The sequence below is a fragment of the Melospiza georgiana genome, chromosome 7 (assembly GCF_028018845.1).
Source record: "Melospiza georgiana isolate bMelGeo1 chromosome 7, bMelGeo1.pri, whole genome shotgun sequence".
Lineage (NCBI taxonomy): Eukaryota > Metazoa > Chordata > Aves > Passeriformes > Passerellidae > Melospiza > Melospiza georgiana.
The window spans coordinates 32,503,488-32,522,416 of NC_080436.1; the positions used below are offsets into that span (position 1 = coordinate 32,503,488).

Consider the following 18,929-nt stretch of genomic DNA (forward strand, 5'->3'; position numbering starts at 1 on the left):
CCATCTCATGTTTTTATTTTTATTACAAGAAGAAACAAATATGTGCTGAAAGTGAGATCTGCTACATTTTCAGCGGTGACTGAGTTTAATGTTGTCACAAGTCCAGGCTGAGCAGCAAAATGAATCACATGGCTGTACAAAAAATGAGGAAGCTTTCTAGCTCAGCTTTGTGGGATCAAGATTAATGAAATAGAAAAATCAAGACAGGATTGCTGAAAGCAACTGCACCAAGAACCAGAGCTCACCTTCACAGATCAAAATAAAGTAGGGAAAGGGAAAACTAAGCCTAAATTGAAACTGCTAGAGATTTGCAAGCACAAAATCTAAAAATCTAAAGGAAAGGAGGTTTTTCTTTTTTAGATGGTACCCCTCTTGGGACTCCTTTTAAAACTAATTGATATTTAGAAGATTGATTATCCAGATGTCATAGGGGACAGCAGCTCTGTCTGGGTAACTGAGTGAATTTGCATCACAATTAGGTGTTGGGAAGCAGTGCTTTTGCAAAGTATTTTATTGAGGTTTAAGTGATCCAAGTTGCAATGACCATAGATTGTTGTATTTTCATGCCTTACTCTTTTCTTTCCTAACTACGTACCAGATGAAGGAAAATTCCAGCCTATAAAGGAGAAAAATGTTTCCAGTCTTTATTGTCTCATAGACATAAAGCAAATTAAAAGAACGTATTACATTTCTGTAAGTACATCATTTCAAGCCAGCTTTGTGATTTTGGGGGCCAGCTGCATGAGTTATAAAGTTCGTTCATAGCAGTTAATTACCCCCATCTCCCTCCTTTGCCTTACTGTGCTTTAAAAAGCCAGACAAACAGTTCCATTTCCCATGGTAGGTTAGTTCCCTCCCTTGTCTGATACTCACTTACTACTTAAGCCCCTAGTTTATAATACCTTTGGCTTTTTATTTCTCATTTTTGTTAATTTCTGCACTTGCTGCTGCATCTGAAGGTCATCCACATCCCTCCCTAACACTCTCCTGTTTCAACCCTTGTCTTTGCTTTTTGTGGGCTTCAGTCTTCCTCACCATGGCAGTCAAATTAGAGACATACAGTTCTCTGTGAGGAGAAGACAGACAAAACACAGAAAGCCCATATTGCTGTGGTGACCACATTAACCTCTGGGGCTGTGGAACAAAGTTCTGAAACTCTGTTAACAATGTGACCTGTGGTTACACCACTACATGGCTTGAGCTGGTCTGGCCTATTTTTGCTATTATTAATTATTATTAGTATGGCCTAATTTTGCTTTTTTATTATTATTATTAGTAGTAGTAGTAGTATTTATTTATTTATTTTGATCACTCTGTCAGGGAGGCAGTCATAATGGAATGGCTCATGTATGCTCTGCTGCCCTCCAAAGGATGGGAATGCTGCACTCCTGCTCCTTCACCTTATTGAGATGCTTCCAGCCACAGCTGAGTGCAAGTTGTTGTTTGTTTGGGGTTTTTTTTAAATATTCTGTCTGGAAACAAAACAAGGACACCTGTGATAGACTTGACACCCCTGTCAGGTATTTCCTAAGCCATCGCCAGCAAGAACGCTACCCAGCTTTGCTATCTGGCTGTTCAGCCCACCAAATCCCTGTGCATTGGTGTGATTTTATTCATGAATAAAGCCACCATCCCTGCAAGTGTTTAAGGAATGCCTGGAAATGTCTCTTGATGCCAAGATCCAGTTGACATGGTGGTGTTCGATATTGGACCTGCTGATCTCAGAGGTCTTTTCCAACCTAATGAATTCAGTGATTCTCTGACCTGTGTGCAGAGCAGAAAAAACAGAATGAAACCCCACTTCAGCTCTTAGGTCACCAAAGGAAACACGGCTGGCAATGAAGAAGTGTCAGCGCCCAGCGGAGCATGAGCGGCCGTGAGGCGTTTCGCAGTCACAGCACTCAGTAACTTGTCCTCCATGCTGGCGGGAGGCCGCAGGACCCCTTGCAAAAGGAAAAAAAGGAGAAGAGAGCGGCGGGCGAAGGGCAGCGCGGCGGAGGGGCAGCGCCCGGGGCCGGCGGGGAGGAGCCGCGCTCTGAGGGGCCGCGGGCACGGGGGCACCCGGGGGCGCCCCCAAGGGCGCAGCCCGCGGGCGGGGCCGCGGCCGTTGCGCTCCGCGCAGCCAGTCAGTCACATGAGCCGCCGCCCTCCTTCCCCGGCACCCCTCGGCCGCGAATGGCACGGCCCGGATGCGCTTGTACGCAAGGAGGGTGCGGGCGAACCATTGAGCGGGGGCGGGGGAACCCGGCAGCCGCCGGCCGGGAACACCCCTTCGCCGGGGCGCTGCGGCGGCGGGGAGCGGACGTGACAGCGGCGCGGCCGGCGGCGGAGCGCGATGGGGGTCCCGGGGGGACAGGAGCGCCAGGCCCCGCAGGAGGTACCGGAGCCACGTCTCTCCCAGCCCCCCGTCCCCCGGGCGCTGCCGAGGCCCCGCTGCACCGGCGTCCCCGGGATCCCCGCCCGCTCCTGCCCCGGTTCCCGGCCCTGGCCGGCAGCGCGGGGGTCGGTGTCGCTCAGCGCGCTGGGCGCGGGGGACGCGGGGAGGCCTGCGGGGCTGCCGGCAGCGCTGTGCGGTCCCCGTCGGTGCTCCATCGCCTCCCGTGTGCCCGCTGCAAGCCCGCCTGGCCGGGTTCCCGTGGCAGGCAGCGGGGAGGAGGAGGGTGCCCGGAGGGGTGGAGGCGGGCAGGGTGGGCAGGTGGGGCCGTGCAGCCCTCGGGCACACCCGGAGCCCTGTGAGCGGCTCTCCGGCCTAGGGCCGAGCTGCTGGGGAGCGCTGTGCCCCTGGGAAATCGCGTGTGTCCCCGGAGCTGGGGGGTTCCATCCTCTAAGGGGGGACAAAAGCCCTGGGACGGGCTGGCTGTGCTGGTGAGGCTTCGGAGCGCTGGGGCCGTCCGGGCTGCCCGTCGCAGTTCACTTTTGTGACTGCCGTGCTCTGAAATTGCATTGCCCAAAAAGTGGAATTCCGTGTGAGCGTCTCCTCCCGGTTTTGTAGAAGGATTAGAGAAGCGTGTCCTGGTTTCGGCTGGGACAGAGGTTAAATTGAGGTGTGTGAGTTTATGAAGCCTGAAATTAAAAGAAACGTGTGAAATGGAGAATAAGTTAAGTGGCTTATGGCAATAGGACAATCTTAGTAGTTAGGGGCAAGCAGTGGACCAGGAGTTTGAACAGCAAAAGCAGATTAAAGTATTTAACTGGGTGAAAATATTTCTAAATGGACTTAACATCACATGTGCTACCTGTTTCTTTAATGTCTTTCAAATTAACAACCAGGTTGCTAATGTAAGGTAGGTTTACCCTGATATGTGGTCTGTGCCAAGGCTCGGAAAATGCTCACTCTTCAAATGAATGAGAAAAACTGAATTAGTGTTTTGTTGTTTGTTTGTCAGGTGGAAACAAGAGAAGATGAGGAACAAAACATCAAGTTGACTGAAATCTTGGAACTGTTGGTGGCTGCTGGGTATTTTCGAGCAAGAATCAAGGGGTTATCACCCTTTGACAAGGTGAGACCATTACAATATTTTAAACCCCTCTTTTAAGTATAAGAGGCTTATATGTTTTGCTGGTTTGCTTAGCAATTCTCTATAAGACAGTTGCAATTTATGAGGCTTCTCTGTGTGAATAATTCTGCAAATGACCTAGTTTCAGACAGACAGGACCTCCTCAGTCTTGAAAGACAATTTTGTGCAGCAAGGCCTGTTTTAAAGGTGAAAATTGGATGCAAACTTACTGCTGTCTGCTTTTTTTGGGTGCTATGGCCTATGCTAGAGTTGTGTGCAGGGAATTTTCCTCTCTCCCAGCAGCAGCTGGAATAGCTAGGCTTTGGATACTTGGAGATAACATGGTAATCATTAATACAGCATTGATGAGAAATGAGGAAGTGTCTGTGTAAGAAAGGAACAGTTAGCCTGGTGAGATTATTTTTGGGCTGTTTTTACATATCTTTAGAATGTCATATTTGTTAACCTTTCATTGTTGTAGACAGGAAATGTGTGATGCTGACAGTGAGCAAAGTTCAGGTTGAAGAGAGATTTCTGAATTGCTTTAATGCTGACACTGTGAGAAATTCCTGAACCAAGGTTTGAAAACACAGAACTACAGCAGCCTTGAAATGGATTCTTCTGTTTTCTACTCTCTCTTTGATCATAGCACAGCCTCACTTTGCAATGCAATTTTATTTTATTCAAACTCCTTGGTATAGCTAACAGTCGCTGCTCGGGAGTCTGTGCTTTCAGACAGAGAAATTTCAAGGAAACTGCCTTAGGATGTAACATTGTTGCATTTGTGTGTAGAAATCACTTACAGGTACTTAAATACAATTGCAAAGTTACCATTTCATGACAGTGCCCAACCTCACCAAAATGAGCCTTGCTGCTGAAAATAATCACACTGCTAATGCAAAAGGGATATGTAGGTTATCATAGAGGGGAGTGTGAGAGGGGGAATATGGCAGAAACCTTGTTAGAAACCAAGGTTCCTAATTTGCTGTGTGATAATGGCAAGTTATTCCACATTTTAATCCCCTTTTCTTTGCCTTTGCACACATTTAGGTTATTTTTCACATGTTTATGCAAGGTTGTATTTAAATATTTATGTAAAGTTGATGAAATGGCTCAGGAGTTTAAATATGCCCATGTCAGAATAGGGCCTGAAATAGAGATTTCTGCAGAGCTGGGGATTTCCTGTGTGCTGATGCTGTGTCTAGCACTTTGTGTTGCATGTGTCAGCAAGCAAGAAATAATAATAGCAAAGATGTATATAAAAAAGTAAATATAAGACTGCAGTAATTATGATCCTTGATAAAACTTTGATATGGTCACTTTTTGGAGGTCGTGACATTTAACATACTGTTGTGTTTTATCCTTTTGATTGTTTGTTGTTTTAGTTTTCTTTTTTCAATCTGAGAGCTGTTTCAAAACTAATATCTGAAGCTAAGAGAGGAATTTAGGTTGTCAACTGCTGGGCTGGTTTTTGTCTTCTTGTACACATGCATTGTGTATAGTATTGTATGAAGTTGGGATGATTGTGTTATCTGAGTCTGTCTCAGAGCAGAGAGAATACTGAGGGTGGTGAGATTACTGAGATGCAGTTTCTAAAATAAATAAAGCCTGGAAATGTATTTGTGTTTACCTGTTCAGTTTAGAATGGTCCTGACCATGCTGTTGCTCCTTTGCCAGGTGGTGGGAGGCATGACATGGTGTATCACTACCTGCAGCTTTGACATTGACGTGGATTTGTTATTTCAGGAAAACTCTACTATTGGTCAAAAAATGTAAGTTGATTAAATGGCAAGTGGGGGATTTTTCTTCTTTTTCTTAGAAAATAAAACATGGGTGGGGAGGGGGAGGTTACCTGATGTGTTTCTAAGGAAGAGTTTTAGTTCCAATTTCCTGCTTTTGGGGACTGTCTGTTTACAAAAGGCACAGGTTTCTGGGTTTCTCAGACTGTAGTTGCACAAATTCTAAATCCAGAAAGAAGCTTATTTCAAACCAGGCAGGGCTATTCCATTTGGGCTGCCATGCTCTTATATCCCTACTAAGCACTGAAAGCATTTATGTGGCTCCACACTGAACTGAATTGGGAACTGATCCAAATTAAAACCTACCAAAAAAAACCTGAAAAACCAAAACCCAAAAGAAAAAAAAAAAAAAAAGAAAATAGTTTTAACATGAATGAATTCCTGGATCCAGTTCTCTGTGCAGCTGCACAGATGCTTGTGCTGGCACAAGGGGATGATGCAGAGGCCAAAGCAAAGGGCAGAGGGAGCCCACGCTGCTGGAAGCTGCAGTGCAACTTTAGAAGGCCTTCCCTGAGGTCCCTGTGTCTGCAGTTGTGCTGTGTCAATAACCCCTGACTCCCTTTTATGGTTCTGGGTTAGAATTGTAGCATCAGCAAACAGAATTTAAAGCATGTCACTGTTGCCAAAATAGTTACCTGCCCCATACTGAGGGGGAGGATTTCCTTCCTCAGGGTGACCCAATGAGAACATTTTGTTTTGATTCATTTCTTATGCATGGAATTTGCTCATAAGCCAGCTAATTCCTGTGCCAGGGAGCTTATAGACATTGTTTATGCTGGGAAAGGGAACACATTCTAAACTCCATTATTTCTTTATTTATGTCTGATAAAAGAGGCATAATTAAAATGTACAGGAAATAAGTTTAGCCTGATAAGTTACAGTGGTTTATTAAGAGACTTATTTACTTAGTGTAGTTATAAAGAACATCTTTCTGTGTTTTCTTGAAAATCATAGAGAATTGGCAAGGGTTTTCAAAATAAATATTTGTGGGTATTGCAATTGGAGACACTCAAAGATAACTAACTACTACTACTACTAGATAACTAACTACGTCATAGATAACTAACTACATAAAGCATTGCTGAGTGCAAAGAATTAAGTAGAGACTAGGAATGAAAATGGCAGTGGTAGTTTTTTGTCCTTGCTTTCCTTAAAAACATGGTAGGAACTGGTTAAGTCGTTCCCAAAATGTTCTGTTATTTTTCCAGCTGACTGGATGCAAAACTGGCAAAACAAAAATCAGGCTCCTCTCCCAAAACAGCAACAATGATTTATTTGTAAATCTAAAGTGTTCAGAACATAGGAGCATGGGCTGTTTTGATGTCCATGTAATGTTTGTGTTGGTAGAGGCTCACGGCTTCTGTGCTGTTTTCAAGATAAAGCAAAGTTAAACTGTGTTTTCTCAGTATTATTCCAAAGTGATGGTGTTACACCATTGTGATGGTGTCCTGTTATTTAATTGCTGGGCTCAAATAAACATGGAAGCATACATTAGGATAAATAGTTTTTTGTTTTAATTTGCTTTGATTGTGCTTCACTTCCCTTTAGGAAGTAAAATGTTTCAGGCTCTCTTTCCAGATTTTGGTCACTGTCTCATATCTCTTGATCCCCTTTTGTTCTTCCAGGACCTTAGTTGTCCATTTGGACACTGCTAAATATCAGTGAGGTCAGTACTGGAGCAGTTAATTTCTTTTCCTTTATGGAAAAATAGCTTTGGTTTTCCAAGTAAAATTCTCATCCTCAGTGGTTACACCTGCTTTAAAAATGTACTTGCCAACATTGACAGCAAAAAAAATTCTTGCCCTAAAATTAGGTATTCAGTGGAAATAGGATGAATTTCTTACAGATGGATCCCTTGTGGCAGGGTAATCCTTTCACTTAACCAGCTCTTACTGAGCTCTAGAATGAGATTGCTGCCAGCAAATTCAGTTTTAGTCACTTGAAAAGCATTTGAAGTGCACTGTGTATTTAGCTTTTAAGTGCAGTATGTATTTAAATTCAGAAAGTTTCAGGTGTAACATCAATATTTATTTTGAGAGTTCTGCTAAATAAGTTTTAAGTCCTTACATTTGTTTCTGGACTTCCTTGGAGTGTACATCTCTTAATGTAACTGCTCTTAAAGGTACTGTCATGTTGGGTGTACCCTATAACATGCAAAGGTTTGTGGTGGTATATTTTAAATGGATATTTTCTCTGTCCAGGCATGCAGATCTTGAAATTTTCTGTAGTAGTTAAATGAATTTCCAAGGTAGGAGCCTTTAAGTGGGGCTTAATCACCTCTTCACAGACTGATGATGTAAATAGTGCCTGTAAAAGCTGTTTTGGAAATGAGTTGGATTGCTTTTCATTATATATAGTGGAAGTTACTAGAGGGAATCTTTGAACTACTGTGTTTGCAAAACTAATCTGTAATTTACAAAAGAAAATTGTAGTATATATACATCTGTCTTTTTATTGTTTTTATAATAGTGCCTTAACTGAAAAAATCGTGTCAGTATTACCAAAAATGAAGTGTCCACATCGTTTGGAACCACATCAGATCCAGGGACTGGATTTCATTCATATATTTCCTGTTGTACAGGTAATAATTTTGTGGTGTATTGATACTTTGCTGAAAAAAGTCATAAAACTTGCATAAAAAATAGAACAAAGCTTTGAATTATTTGGCTCTTTATTTAACTTTGGAATAAGTAAGCACAGAGAAGTAGTTTGAATTGATGTTTTTAAAGAATGAAGTGACATTATGGAAGATGGAATTTTGAAGCATTGTTTTATCCACATTTAGAAAGTAAACAAAACAAACTCTGAATTCTTGGCAGTGGAGTCAGATTGTGCCTATTGTGGAATGCCTGCTGAAAGAAACCTGAATTTAATCTTGTTGTGGAATCTGATAGTCTGCTTTGGCAGATTAGGAAATAGAACAAATGCCTTCCAGTCTCTGTTTAACTTATGGAGTAAGTTATGCAGATAAGCCATGAATCAGAAGGATATGAATAAGGCAAAAGTCATTGGAGTCATTTCTTTAAGCATAATTTATCCTTATTTCCTATCACTTAAAACTGTGTTCTGACAAGTCATCCTCTTACTGTGTATTTGCTGAGCACCACTGACTCACCATGTGCCTCATTCTCAAGTTTATTGAGATTTAAGCTAACACTTGATGTGTTCCAGTTACATGTGGTATTTGGAGAATCCTTGGCATTTTTGATTTTGCTTTCATCTACACACAGAAAGGTATCTTTGACAGATAGGGGAAATGAAGACTGTTAAGCAAGCTTCTTTTCCAATAAATATCTCCTTACCTCATGCCTGTGAAGGAATTTAGCAAGTAAGAAGAATCTAAATTTCAATCTGTAAGAAGTGGGGAAAACTTGCTGGTGCTCTTTCCTCTTCTAGTTGCAAGCTCCTGAGGAAAACCACAGTTAACTGCGCTCCCCACAAAACATTCTGTGGTGTGCGCTGCTCTTACACAGCTTTCAGGCTCTGGAAAGTTTGTATCTTGCTAATGTGTGTTTTTGCTTCTGAACCCTTATTTCCTATACAGAAAAAAAAAATAAAATTCAGCCCAGGTGAGTTTCTTGCCCTGGTCACTGGATGGCAATGACTGGTTACATTTATCAAACACTAGGCTTCTTTCATAGGAAATAAATTCCTCCTGTAAAAACAATAGCACTAGGTGGTTTTTTCTGTCACCTGTTTTATCACAAATCCTGGTGTGGGATATTGCTTCTGGAAAGGAGAACTATTAATTCTAAACAGGGAGGAAATCTGCTTCTGTGTTTCTCTGAGGGCAGTGACTCCCAGTATTTGTAGCTGGCCAGTAGGTGGTACAGCTGACTCATACAAGTCTTTTTTGATGGGCTTAGTTTTTGGTATATAGAGGAGCTTGGTTTAAAAATTGTGGCTTTCTGTCAGCTTCCTGTGAAGTTCTGCCTGCTCCGTGTACTGCAGGTCCCTCATTTCATCCCAGCCAAGACAGACTTTCAAGAAAACTTGTTGGTGTCACCAGAATACTGTTCTGAAAAAGACCATACAAAATATGAAATGCTGACTACACCATGTAGGATTTATGTATTTGATAATGGCACTTTATTCAATGCCCTGGTAAAATCACGATTCCACTTTCTATCTGTAAATCTCAAATCAGTTTTCAAATACTACAAATGCTTGCTCTTAAGTCTGGCATTGTGTCCCATTAGCTCTTACACTGTGCAAGAATTTAGATGGATCCTTCCCTACAGGAAGAAATTAGGCTGAGTTGGCTCACTGCCATAGACTGTAGCAGAACTTTAAAAACAAATTTCAAAATCTTACAAATACTCCATTGGGCAGAAATGTCATTGTACTTCCTAATAAATTCTGCATATGATCACAGGCAAAGTATGTACACAGTCTTGTGTGGAGATGTTCTTGGTAATTAATATTCTTCATTTTCATCTCTTGTTGTCATCACGTTCCCCTCACTTTCCAGGGGTTCATCGTTATAGCACAGGAAACAGTTGTTGGTTCAAACTTGAATCCCACAACTGATCTCATCTCTTCTGTGACCTCCTGCACAGGCTGTCAACAGTCTGCAAGATTTATCTTCTCCAACATTGTTTAAAATGTACTTCAGTATTTTGTGGCTTTTTGTGTGGTCTTATAAATGTCAGAAGAAGCCTTTTTTCTTGCACGGGCATGTGGTTCTTCATGAGCACTTCATAGGCTTGAAGATCTGTCTGTTCCTGGTGGAGCTGTAGTCTTTTAAACCAGTGTGTGATCTACAGTAGGAGAATTTCATACAAGAAACATATGCACAAAAGAAAAAGAAATGTTTATAAAGTCACAAATACTGACACTTTTTGTTAGGGTTAGGCCAAAGAGTTGCCATGATTACAAATAAATCACATGCTCTTGTTTCCATGCTTAAAAATGTGCTTTTAGCTTTTATCATGTATTAAAAAATTAGGCAGCAGTTTGGTGCTTGCTGCTGTTATTGTTTTGTTTTCAGCTAATACAATTTTTTTTCAGTGGCTGGTGAAACGTGCAATAGAAACAAGGGAAGAAATGGGAGATTATGTCCGTTCTTACTCTATATCACAGTTTCAGAAAACTCACAGGCTGCCAGAGGTAAGATTGAGGCAGTTCTTGTTTCTGTTATGTCAGATGTTCAGTTGCAGTACCATCCTCACAGCTCTGAAATCTGCACACTTCACCAGAGTTGCTCTTGCCATTTTATGAATGAGTCCTAAAGAAATCCCCTACAAATTTATCTGGGAAAAAATTGAAGCATTATTGTGACAGAAATTTTGTAGATTCTGGTTAACTTTTGCCTAATGATTGCCTTAGGTTTTCTGCAGCATTTGGTATTTTTATGTCTGTGTTCAGAAGCACCCAGCATGCTATGGAGAACCTAATGTAGTTAATTGAGAATGAATATGCTGTTAATACTCTATCATTTGGGGTTTCTTCCAGAGTGCTGAAAGGCAGCTCTTGTCTTCCTGTATCCAAACCCCTAAATTTGCTTCTGAAAACTAGATTTGTAAAAAACTTCATTCAATAACTGATCTTTTCTTCAGCAATGAGATGAAGTTTCCTTCATAGAGGAGGAGAGATTGAATGAGCTTGGATATATGCCTGTAGTGCAAAGCCATCAGTTCTGTTCTCACATATAGGAAGGCAATTCCATTTTTAACATTTAGAACCTAAGTTTTGTCCCTTAGTAATAGGATTAAAGATAGATGTCTCTTGTATGGGGATAGACAGATTTAATTAACTTGGCATGCTTTTGATTTTGGTTTTTTTAAATAATTATCTTTAATGCTTAGAAACTAAACAGTAGGGGAAACTTCTCTTTTCCACATCAAGCCTATCCCAGCTTCATTTCTTAATAGTGTATTCAAGATTGGAGATCCCAGTAGTGGGCTGGGACTGCTTTTGTGTCAGGACCTGCCTGAGCAGAGAGCAGCCAGGCTGCTGATCTGGACACAGTTTTGATGACCTATCTCCCATCTGAAGGCAGAAGCAAGTGCTTTCCTTTTTACACCAAATCACTGGGCAACTCAGAAACTGTTTGACAGCTTTGTTTCACAGAATCATTAGAATGTTGGAGATTTAGTGTCCATTCCTGGTGTTTTAATTACCTCCACTAATGTCTTTCAGGATGAGGAATTCATGCAAAGAAAAGAGAAGGCACTCAAAACAGTTACTGATATCTTTGTAAGTATGTTAGATTTCTTTTTTTTTATGGCCAAGTGAGTGTTTTTAGTAATGAAATGGATGTGGTTAATTCTGGGTTAATTGGGTTTTCTCATGAGAAGATCCCAATTAAGTTACCTGTTGATCTTCATCATTGAGACAGGTCTCAAATGCCAATATATCACATTGATAGGTGAGCACTGAATGAGGAGATAAACCACATCCACTGCCTGCATGGGCTGTGTGGAATCCCACACTATCAAACAAAACTCACAGGGTAGCCTACACACTGTTAAACCCTCAGCAGATTTAAATGTGTGTTTGAAGCTATCAGCAGTTGTGCTGTTTGCCTTGAAATTGGTTAATATGGTGATGATCTCAATTATCTGCATTTCAGAACTTGACTTTTTCACTTGTAATTAGCAATGAAAGTAAACACCCTGCTTTCTTCAACTAGCAGATATTGGTTGGGAAAGGTGATCTCACCTGTGTTCTCCCTTTTCCCATGCAAATCTCCTAACTCTTGGATAAACTGTTTGTATATGTTTTTTGAAAGCTTGTTCATGAATGCACAGAGAGGTAAAATAGTAAAATACCTAAGCTCTCTCACTCTCATACCTGAATTCAGCTGTCTGGCTGCAGTTTCTGTCCTTGCTTTCTAATTTCCTCTTTCCTTGGGACCATCAATTCACCATTTCTGACTCACAGTAGTTCACTGCTGCTTTGGGTTTTTTGGACCATCTTGATAAATTCCAGGGCAGCATTTGACAAGAGAGGAGAAATCTGAGTTTTCTTTGAATGGGACATTTTCAAGGTTCTTCAACAGAAAGTGAAACCCTGCTCTCCTGAGAAAATCCCTGTTTTTTCAGACAGCTCTAGCCAGGCACCCTGAGCTCTTCATGCACAGATGGAGGTGCTCAGTGCTGGTGTAAGGAGCCACATGAGAGGTTGTGTAATGGGCCAGACAAGTCACCTTACTCTTTTGGCAGGTTTTGGAGGGAGGTAGTTGTTTTTTGTACAAATGACCTGAGTGTAATATATGTGGTTGAATTACAGATGTGTTTGTAGAATAACATTGCAATGAAAGTCTCCAGGTGATGACCAATGTATCTCCTTTGTTAATCTATTTGAATAATTGTCCTTGCTTTGGAAATTTCAATTGCAGTTTCTAAAGTGTTTTTTCCCATGTTTTGATTGAATTTTTTAATTATTAGCAGACTTACAATGAGTCTTTTACTCCAGCTAGAAGCACTTGCCTTTCCAGTGAGACATGTATTCTGTTTTACACATTAGCTTACCCTCTATCAATTTGTACTTGTTTGAAATCTCCACTTTGGGATCACATCTTTGAAAAAGATGGAAAGCCATTTCAGCAGTGTTATGGTGCAGGAATTCTTTGTTGAAAATAATAGTTTGTGTGGAATGGAAAGCCAGATTTAAAACAAAATGTTCTCCCTTCTGTTTTTAAATTGCAAGCAGCTCTATCAGTACAAAATAGTAATTGTGAATTCTGGTTTTATTTAATGGGCTGTTGTTGAACTAATGGATTACACTTGGATAGCAGGAGATTAAAGTCATTTTACTACCAAACTTCTTGAGACTTTTTTCACTGTCTTGCAGGAGGTTTACAAGCCCCAGAGAAAATACAAACGTCAGACAGGAGCTGAGGAGCTGCTGGATGAGGAATCAAAGGTTCATGCCACACTTCTGGAATATGGCAGGTGAAAGGCTTCATTTAGCTCTCTCTTGGTTTTATTGTGTTTTTTATAAAAGCAGCTTAAATACATCATCCTTCCAGATAGTGTGTCAATCAGTGTTAGGTTTTTGCAAGCAATCCACTGAAAATTTGGTGAAAAAGGACCTGCAGTTGCTGTTGCTTCTTTTTGTCATTCTGATGTGGCTGCTGCATCAGGAGGCTGAATCATGGTTGAATGTTTTGTCTTCTCACTTTGCTGCAAACTTTCATTCAGAGACAAAGCTACCCAGCCTTTCAATTTTCCATTATCTCTGAAAGTCCCTCTGGTTTACTGAGAGCTCTCCAAACACATAAAAATGAAGTTACAGAGCTTCTATTTCTAGTTTCTATTTCCAGTTTTCCTTTCACAGTTTAGTGGTAAGGACATCTTGTCTGCTGTCTGAGCTCTTAATACTTAACAAGTGCAGATTACATCTGAATTCCATTTTGTATCTTCTGGGACTTCTTTTCCCCCATAGCCATAGATTTTTTGATTTTTTTGTCTGATTGTTTTGAGTACTTTCCTTTTAACAGTAACATGAACTGTAGTGTAATAGCTCAGAATTAACTTTCAAATGGGAAGAGAGCATTGCCTTTTCCTCTCATGAGCTTTACATGATAATATTTTATGGAAAGTCAAGATTTGAAAATCTTGATGGGATATGGCATATTCAGATAATGGATCTGAAACCATTCTGTAAATATGCTCCCAGTACCTGCTTATTTGGTTTACTCAAAACATTTCAAAACTAATTTGATCCTGGCTCTTGGTGCATATCTTATGTTGAAAATTGATAAAAACTTAATGTATTTGTGGAAGTCATAAACAACAGTATTTTTCCTTCATGTTTCTATTGTTCTTTTAGGAGATATGGATTTAGCAGACAAGCAGGAAAAACAGAACAGGTAAAAATATACTAATTTAAAATCCTCAAACTGTGGGAAGAACAGCATTGTTGAAGTGTTGGTTACTGTTAAATCTTAAAATACAGCAGAATAGACAGCTATAACTTCTACTGTTAACAGATTTTAAAAATGGCTAACTGCAATTAAAAATTGTATGCCATGAAAGGTGTAATTGATTACCCTTTTTAAAGGATTTCCTTCATCTCTGCTTACAGATCACATTTTGCAAACTTATTTTTTTGTTTAAAAGAAAGAGGGTTTGGGCATTGGGTTTGTTTTGGTTTGACTTTTATTGTTAGGTAATGACATATTTTCTATTTATATTTTTCAACTGAGTGTTCCATAGTGTGATCATTAAAGAGTCTTTCTTTTTAAAGAACCATTCAGCTTGGTAAGAAATATTGTAGACATTTATTACAAAACACTTTGTTTAATGTGATCGAGAAACCTATAAATAAATAAAATTATAAATAAATCATTGTCCTTCTGGAAAATTAGCATCCTTGCTGTGCTTTTGATGGTTATGGCATCTTAAAATGTCCATAAAATGCTGGGTACCTGCAGTTTTGTGATTTCAGTGCAGATATTAATTTGGCTACAAGTCTTTATTACAGAGATAATGAAGGTAATGCATTAAACACGTCATGGACCCAGCAATACATTGAGTAGATTAAAGTTGCTCTTCTTCATTATCTCAGTATTCCACATACAAATGTCACATTTATGTTTTTATAAATGGAGATATTTCTCTATCTAGGCATGCCTTCAGAGTCACCACTAGTCATGTTTATAGAGTTCATTTTGTTTCTTCAAAAATTCTGATGCCTTTGGGATATTGTATATTAGATATTGTGGAAGCTGAGCCCCCAGTAAGGCAGAAATGGACAGTGAAATATGTTGGTGGTGTGGTAGGGTGGCCTAGAAATTGAGTCTGGCTGTCCCCAGTTCTCTTTGCTTCAGTGGTACAAATTCTTCTAACTGAACCAGGCATGTTTGCAATTTTTATGTTGTATGTTTGTTACACCAATATTAAGTTGCAAAAACGATTTATTAAAAAAAAAATCAGTCCTGTCCTGTGTAGTAGACATCATATTCTGGGTTGTCTGAGGTTGGCAGCTCTCAGAAGGCTGTGCAATAAGGAATCTTCAGGCCAGACAAGTCCATAGGAAGGCAGAGACCCAGCTGGAATACTTGTGAGAAATCAGGAAGGCTTACATTTCAGTTGGCATGATTTGGAGGGTGAGGATGTTCCAGCAGCTGAAATGTAGCTGTTCTGTTTATATGAATACATTCCAGTTTTCTCCTTGATGTCTTTCTTAACACTTTATCATACCTAGTTCCAATATTCTAACGTCTTAATTTTTCTTTAAAAGGCTGAAGATAAAAAAGCAGTGCTACCTCCAGGGCTTGCAGCAGCAGGGAAGGCTGAGCCTTCTGATGAAGATGACCTTCAGGCTGCTGAGGAGGTGAGCCCCAGACACAGCAGGCATGGGAGTTGCTAACCTGGGGGAGAGATTTCAATTTTCACTGCCCAGTCATTCTCCAAAAGAAGGAAAATCTCCATGGTTAGTTAAAGTGAAAGTTGCTTCCCACAGGAGAATACAGAGCTTGAAATTGATCCACAAAATTAATGCTTTTTGGTATTTAACACCTATAACCTCTTTATTATTTCTTGAATCTGAGCATTTTTTAAAAAGGTTGATTTTTGGTTGACAGTGGGAGTGGAATAGTCTGAATGAAAGTTTACTATTACAAGAAATTTTCCTTACATTTGGTAACTTTAGCCACCTCTTCTTTTCACAGACTTAGGGCCCTGTTGCATGTTTTAAAATTACATGATTTTATGCATGATTGCATTATATTATACTAATTTTATGTATATGTCCCTGGCAGAAAGATAACAAAATGTTAGAAGTTAAATTGTTATGTATAATTCTTCATGTTTTGCTGTAGCTTCGCATTAAAACTCTGATGACTGGCATGGCTGCAATGGCAACAGAAGAGGTCAGTAGCATTTAAAACTGATATAGTTTTCTTTAAATTATGGTTGATTGTGGTAATTATTCTTAAAATCAGGCTGCTGATTCAGGTCTGAAGTCATGGAATGACTGTGTTTAAATTTTCATAAGGAGAGTGCATAAAAATGGTTGAATTAGGAAGACAGTAAATTTTACAAGGCTAATTAGTTCATCATTTGCCTTGAAATGGTAATGACAATATAAATAAATGCCTATTCCAAATGATTTCTACAAGAATTTCAGGGGAAAGACATCACTCTGCAGCTACCCAAGATGCACTATCTTACTTCATTCATCTTGTGAAATTATTCAGAGGATTACTGGGGAGAGTGCTGGAAAACTGTGCCTTTCAAGGTTCTTTTCAAAGCACTTATAAATACAACATTAGTCTAAGACACAGAAAATACTGGATATGTATCTTCTTTTCTTAGTTTGTTGTATTTCATGACATAGTGGAACTTGTAGTATGTTCTTTGATTTCTGGGTGAAAGGACTGAAAATAATTTCAGCTGTTAAACATTGTTTCTGTTTATGGTGGAGTCATGAAAGAAAAGGTAATAATTAGTCTAGTCTCAGAGTTGACTGACCTGGTTTCTACTGAAATCCATTGTAGAATTCAGTTCTGTTTGAAAACTGGTTTTATACATGCATGCAGTTTAAAGGTGAATTCTTGCACGTGCCTGCATGCTTTAGAGGTTTGTTAAGCAAATGCAAAATTCAGTATAAAGAACAAAAGTTTGTGAAATAAGAATAATTTGCTAAAAGGATTTAAGTGGGACATTTCTGTCAGCAAGATTAGGTTTGGGGGGTGGAATTTTTCCTGGACTCTTCTTATGATAGGGATTTTTACTCATTGTGCAAATTTCTGTTTAAAATTAGAATTTATTGGAAATTATCATGTAAAAGTACAGGCACTTACAAAGCTCCAAGCATTTTCTTGATACAATTGCAGGGCAAACTGACAGCAAGCACAGTTGGCCAGATTGTTGGGCTCCAGTCAGATGAGATCAAGCAAATTGTGTCTGAATATGCTGAGAAGGTAAGTGTGTTACCTGAGTGGGTTTAACCACATGGTGTTTGATAGCATTTTAATTTAGGCTTTAAGCTGCCAACTTCATTGCCATTATTCTCTTGAAACACACTTTTTAATACATGCTGTGGGCAGCAGCACAGCCAGAGTTTAGGAAAGTACTTCAAAGAGACTTCAACATACCCAGGCTTTTGGTGTGATAGTACAAGTCCCTGAATTGCATTTGTGACTAATTTGGGTTTAAGACCTGCCTAAATCCTTTCATGGATGAAGAGGAGCCTGAGTTGTATCTATTCAAACTAGAGGCCTAAATTCTTGATATGCTTTAAAATGTTCAGTGTTAAGCACAGAAATACAGCTCTGTGGGCCTGCTCAGAGAAAAGTCTAGGCCTCCTGCACTCAGATTTCCAGATGTTTGCACTAGACTCCAGTTCTCAGTCATGCTCTGTATCTCAAGTTTTGAATCTCATCTCATCAAACCCAAAGCTTTGTTGGTTTGAGAAGTCAAAGCAATTAAATGTGTGTGTTTGCTCCAGTTGCTGTGTTCAGCTGTGATTGTTTTCTGCAGTAATGTGAAAAGAAAATCTGGCTCTTCAAGCAATTAATGCATCCAATACATCACTGCCAGATATGAGTTATAGGTCGCTCTTACTTGTCCAACAGTCTTCTCATATTTCTTCCTTTTTGTTGACACATTTGAGGTATGGAGCTTTCCCATTTTGGAGATAAACTCTATAGCTCAACAGCAAATTCTTGGCCTTTCTTTATAATAAAAGATTGGAAGAACAGAAGCCCAAGGGTCATATTTCAATGTTACATTTCTTCTGTTCTGAGAGAAGGGAGCAGGACCTTGACTATTATAGTAGAGCAATGATTAATACCCTGAAAAGTAAGAACTGATTCAAGTCAAACCAAAAATAGATCACTTTTCAAATCTATGGGATGTGATAAAAAAATAGAATTTCTGTGCATGTATGCATGCACCAGGAAAAGAATTAAGGATGTTATCAAAGAGTTTATTGAAGCATCAGCAATGTTTGGATGTAATTTTAATAGTTTGGATGTAATTTTAATAGTCTTAGATCGTGGTAACTGTACATAACATGAGAAACACAGCAGTGCTTATTAACTGTACATAACATGAGAAACACAGCAGTGCTTATTTTTTTAGCAGTTTTGTCTTACCACAAGCCCAGTAAAGATCCCTGACAAGCCAAATCCTAGGTCTGATGTTGCCATGGGCCAGGACCTTTCTTACACGAGGCATTTTTGCAGAAGGTCAATGCTTAGAATTTTCTGCATTTGCCCCTCCATTCTGCTGCCCTGTTAACCTGCTGAGTGAACTGGAGGAAGGACTGTAGTGTCATTCCTTACCCTCTGAAAATACTGGCAGAAAATTAGTAATTAATAGCAAATTGATCATCTTTAAACAGTCAGAGACATTAGTGATGGTTCTTTCCCATTTTCAAAAAGCAAGCTGTAAAGTTCACTTCTTGAAATATGATCCACTTTTTTTTAATGGCAAAGCTGTACTACATGGATTTTTACTATTTCTGCAAACATCAGTCTCAGAATAGTTTAGCTCATGTTTGTTTCTCCTGCATTTCCATTTTTCTCCATTTGTGTCTTATGCATGTGAGAGGCTAAATGTGGTGGTGAGAAGGATAAGGTTTTGGAATGCATAACATGATGAAGGAATGTGATTTGACTAAATAATGAGAGGAATAAGTAAGACTGTATATTTGTTGAGTAGTTCAGGGTCCCAGG

General features: G+C 39.7%; 1 protein-coding gene across 1 annotated transcript in view; it reads left to right on the plus strand.

Moving 5' to 3' along the window:
* The first annotated feature begins 2,292 nt into the window (after positions 1-2,292).
* CCDC93 (coiled-coil domain containing 93) overlaps positions 2,293-18,929 on the plus strand; it is a 32,048-nt gene continuing 15,411 nt past the window's right edge. Inside the window, exons 1-11 of the mRNA XM_058028543.1 lie at positions 2,293-2,377; positions 3,387-3,500; positions 5,175-5,269; positions 7,766-7,877; positions 10,307-10,405; positions 11,438-11,494; positions 13,094-13,194; positions 14,075-14,114; positions 15,488-15,580; positions 16,068-16,118; positions 17,085-17,171. Of these exons, the coding sequence (XP_057884526.1) occupies positions 2,336-2,377; positions 3,387-3,500; positions 5,175-5,269; positions 7,766-7,877; positions 10,307-10,405; positions 11,438-11,494; positions 13,094-13,194; positions 14,075-14,114; positions 15,488-15,580; positions 16,068-16,118; positions 17,085-17,171 (891 nt within the window). The 5' untranslated portion in view covers positions 2,293-2,335. The remainder of the gene's footprint in view (positions 2,378-3,386; positions 3,501-5,174; positions 5,270-7,765; positions 7,878-10,306; positions 10,406-11,437; positions 11,495-13,093; positions 13,195-14,074; positions 14,115-15,487; positions 15,581-16,067; positions 16,119-17,084; positions 17,172-18,929) is intronic.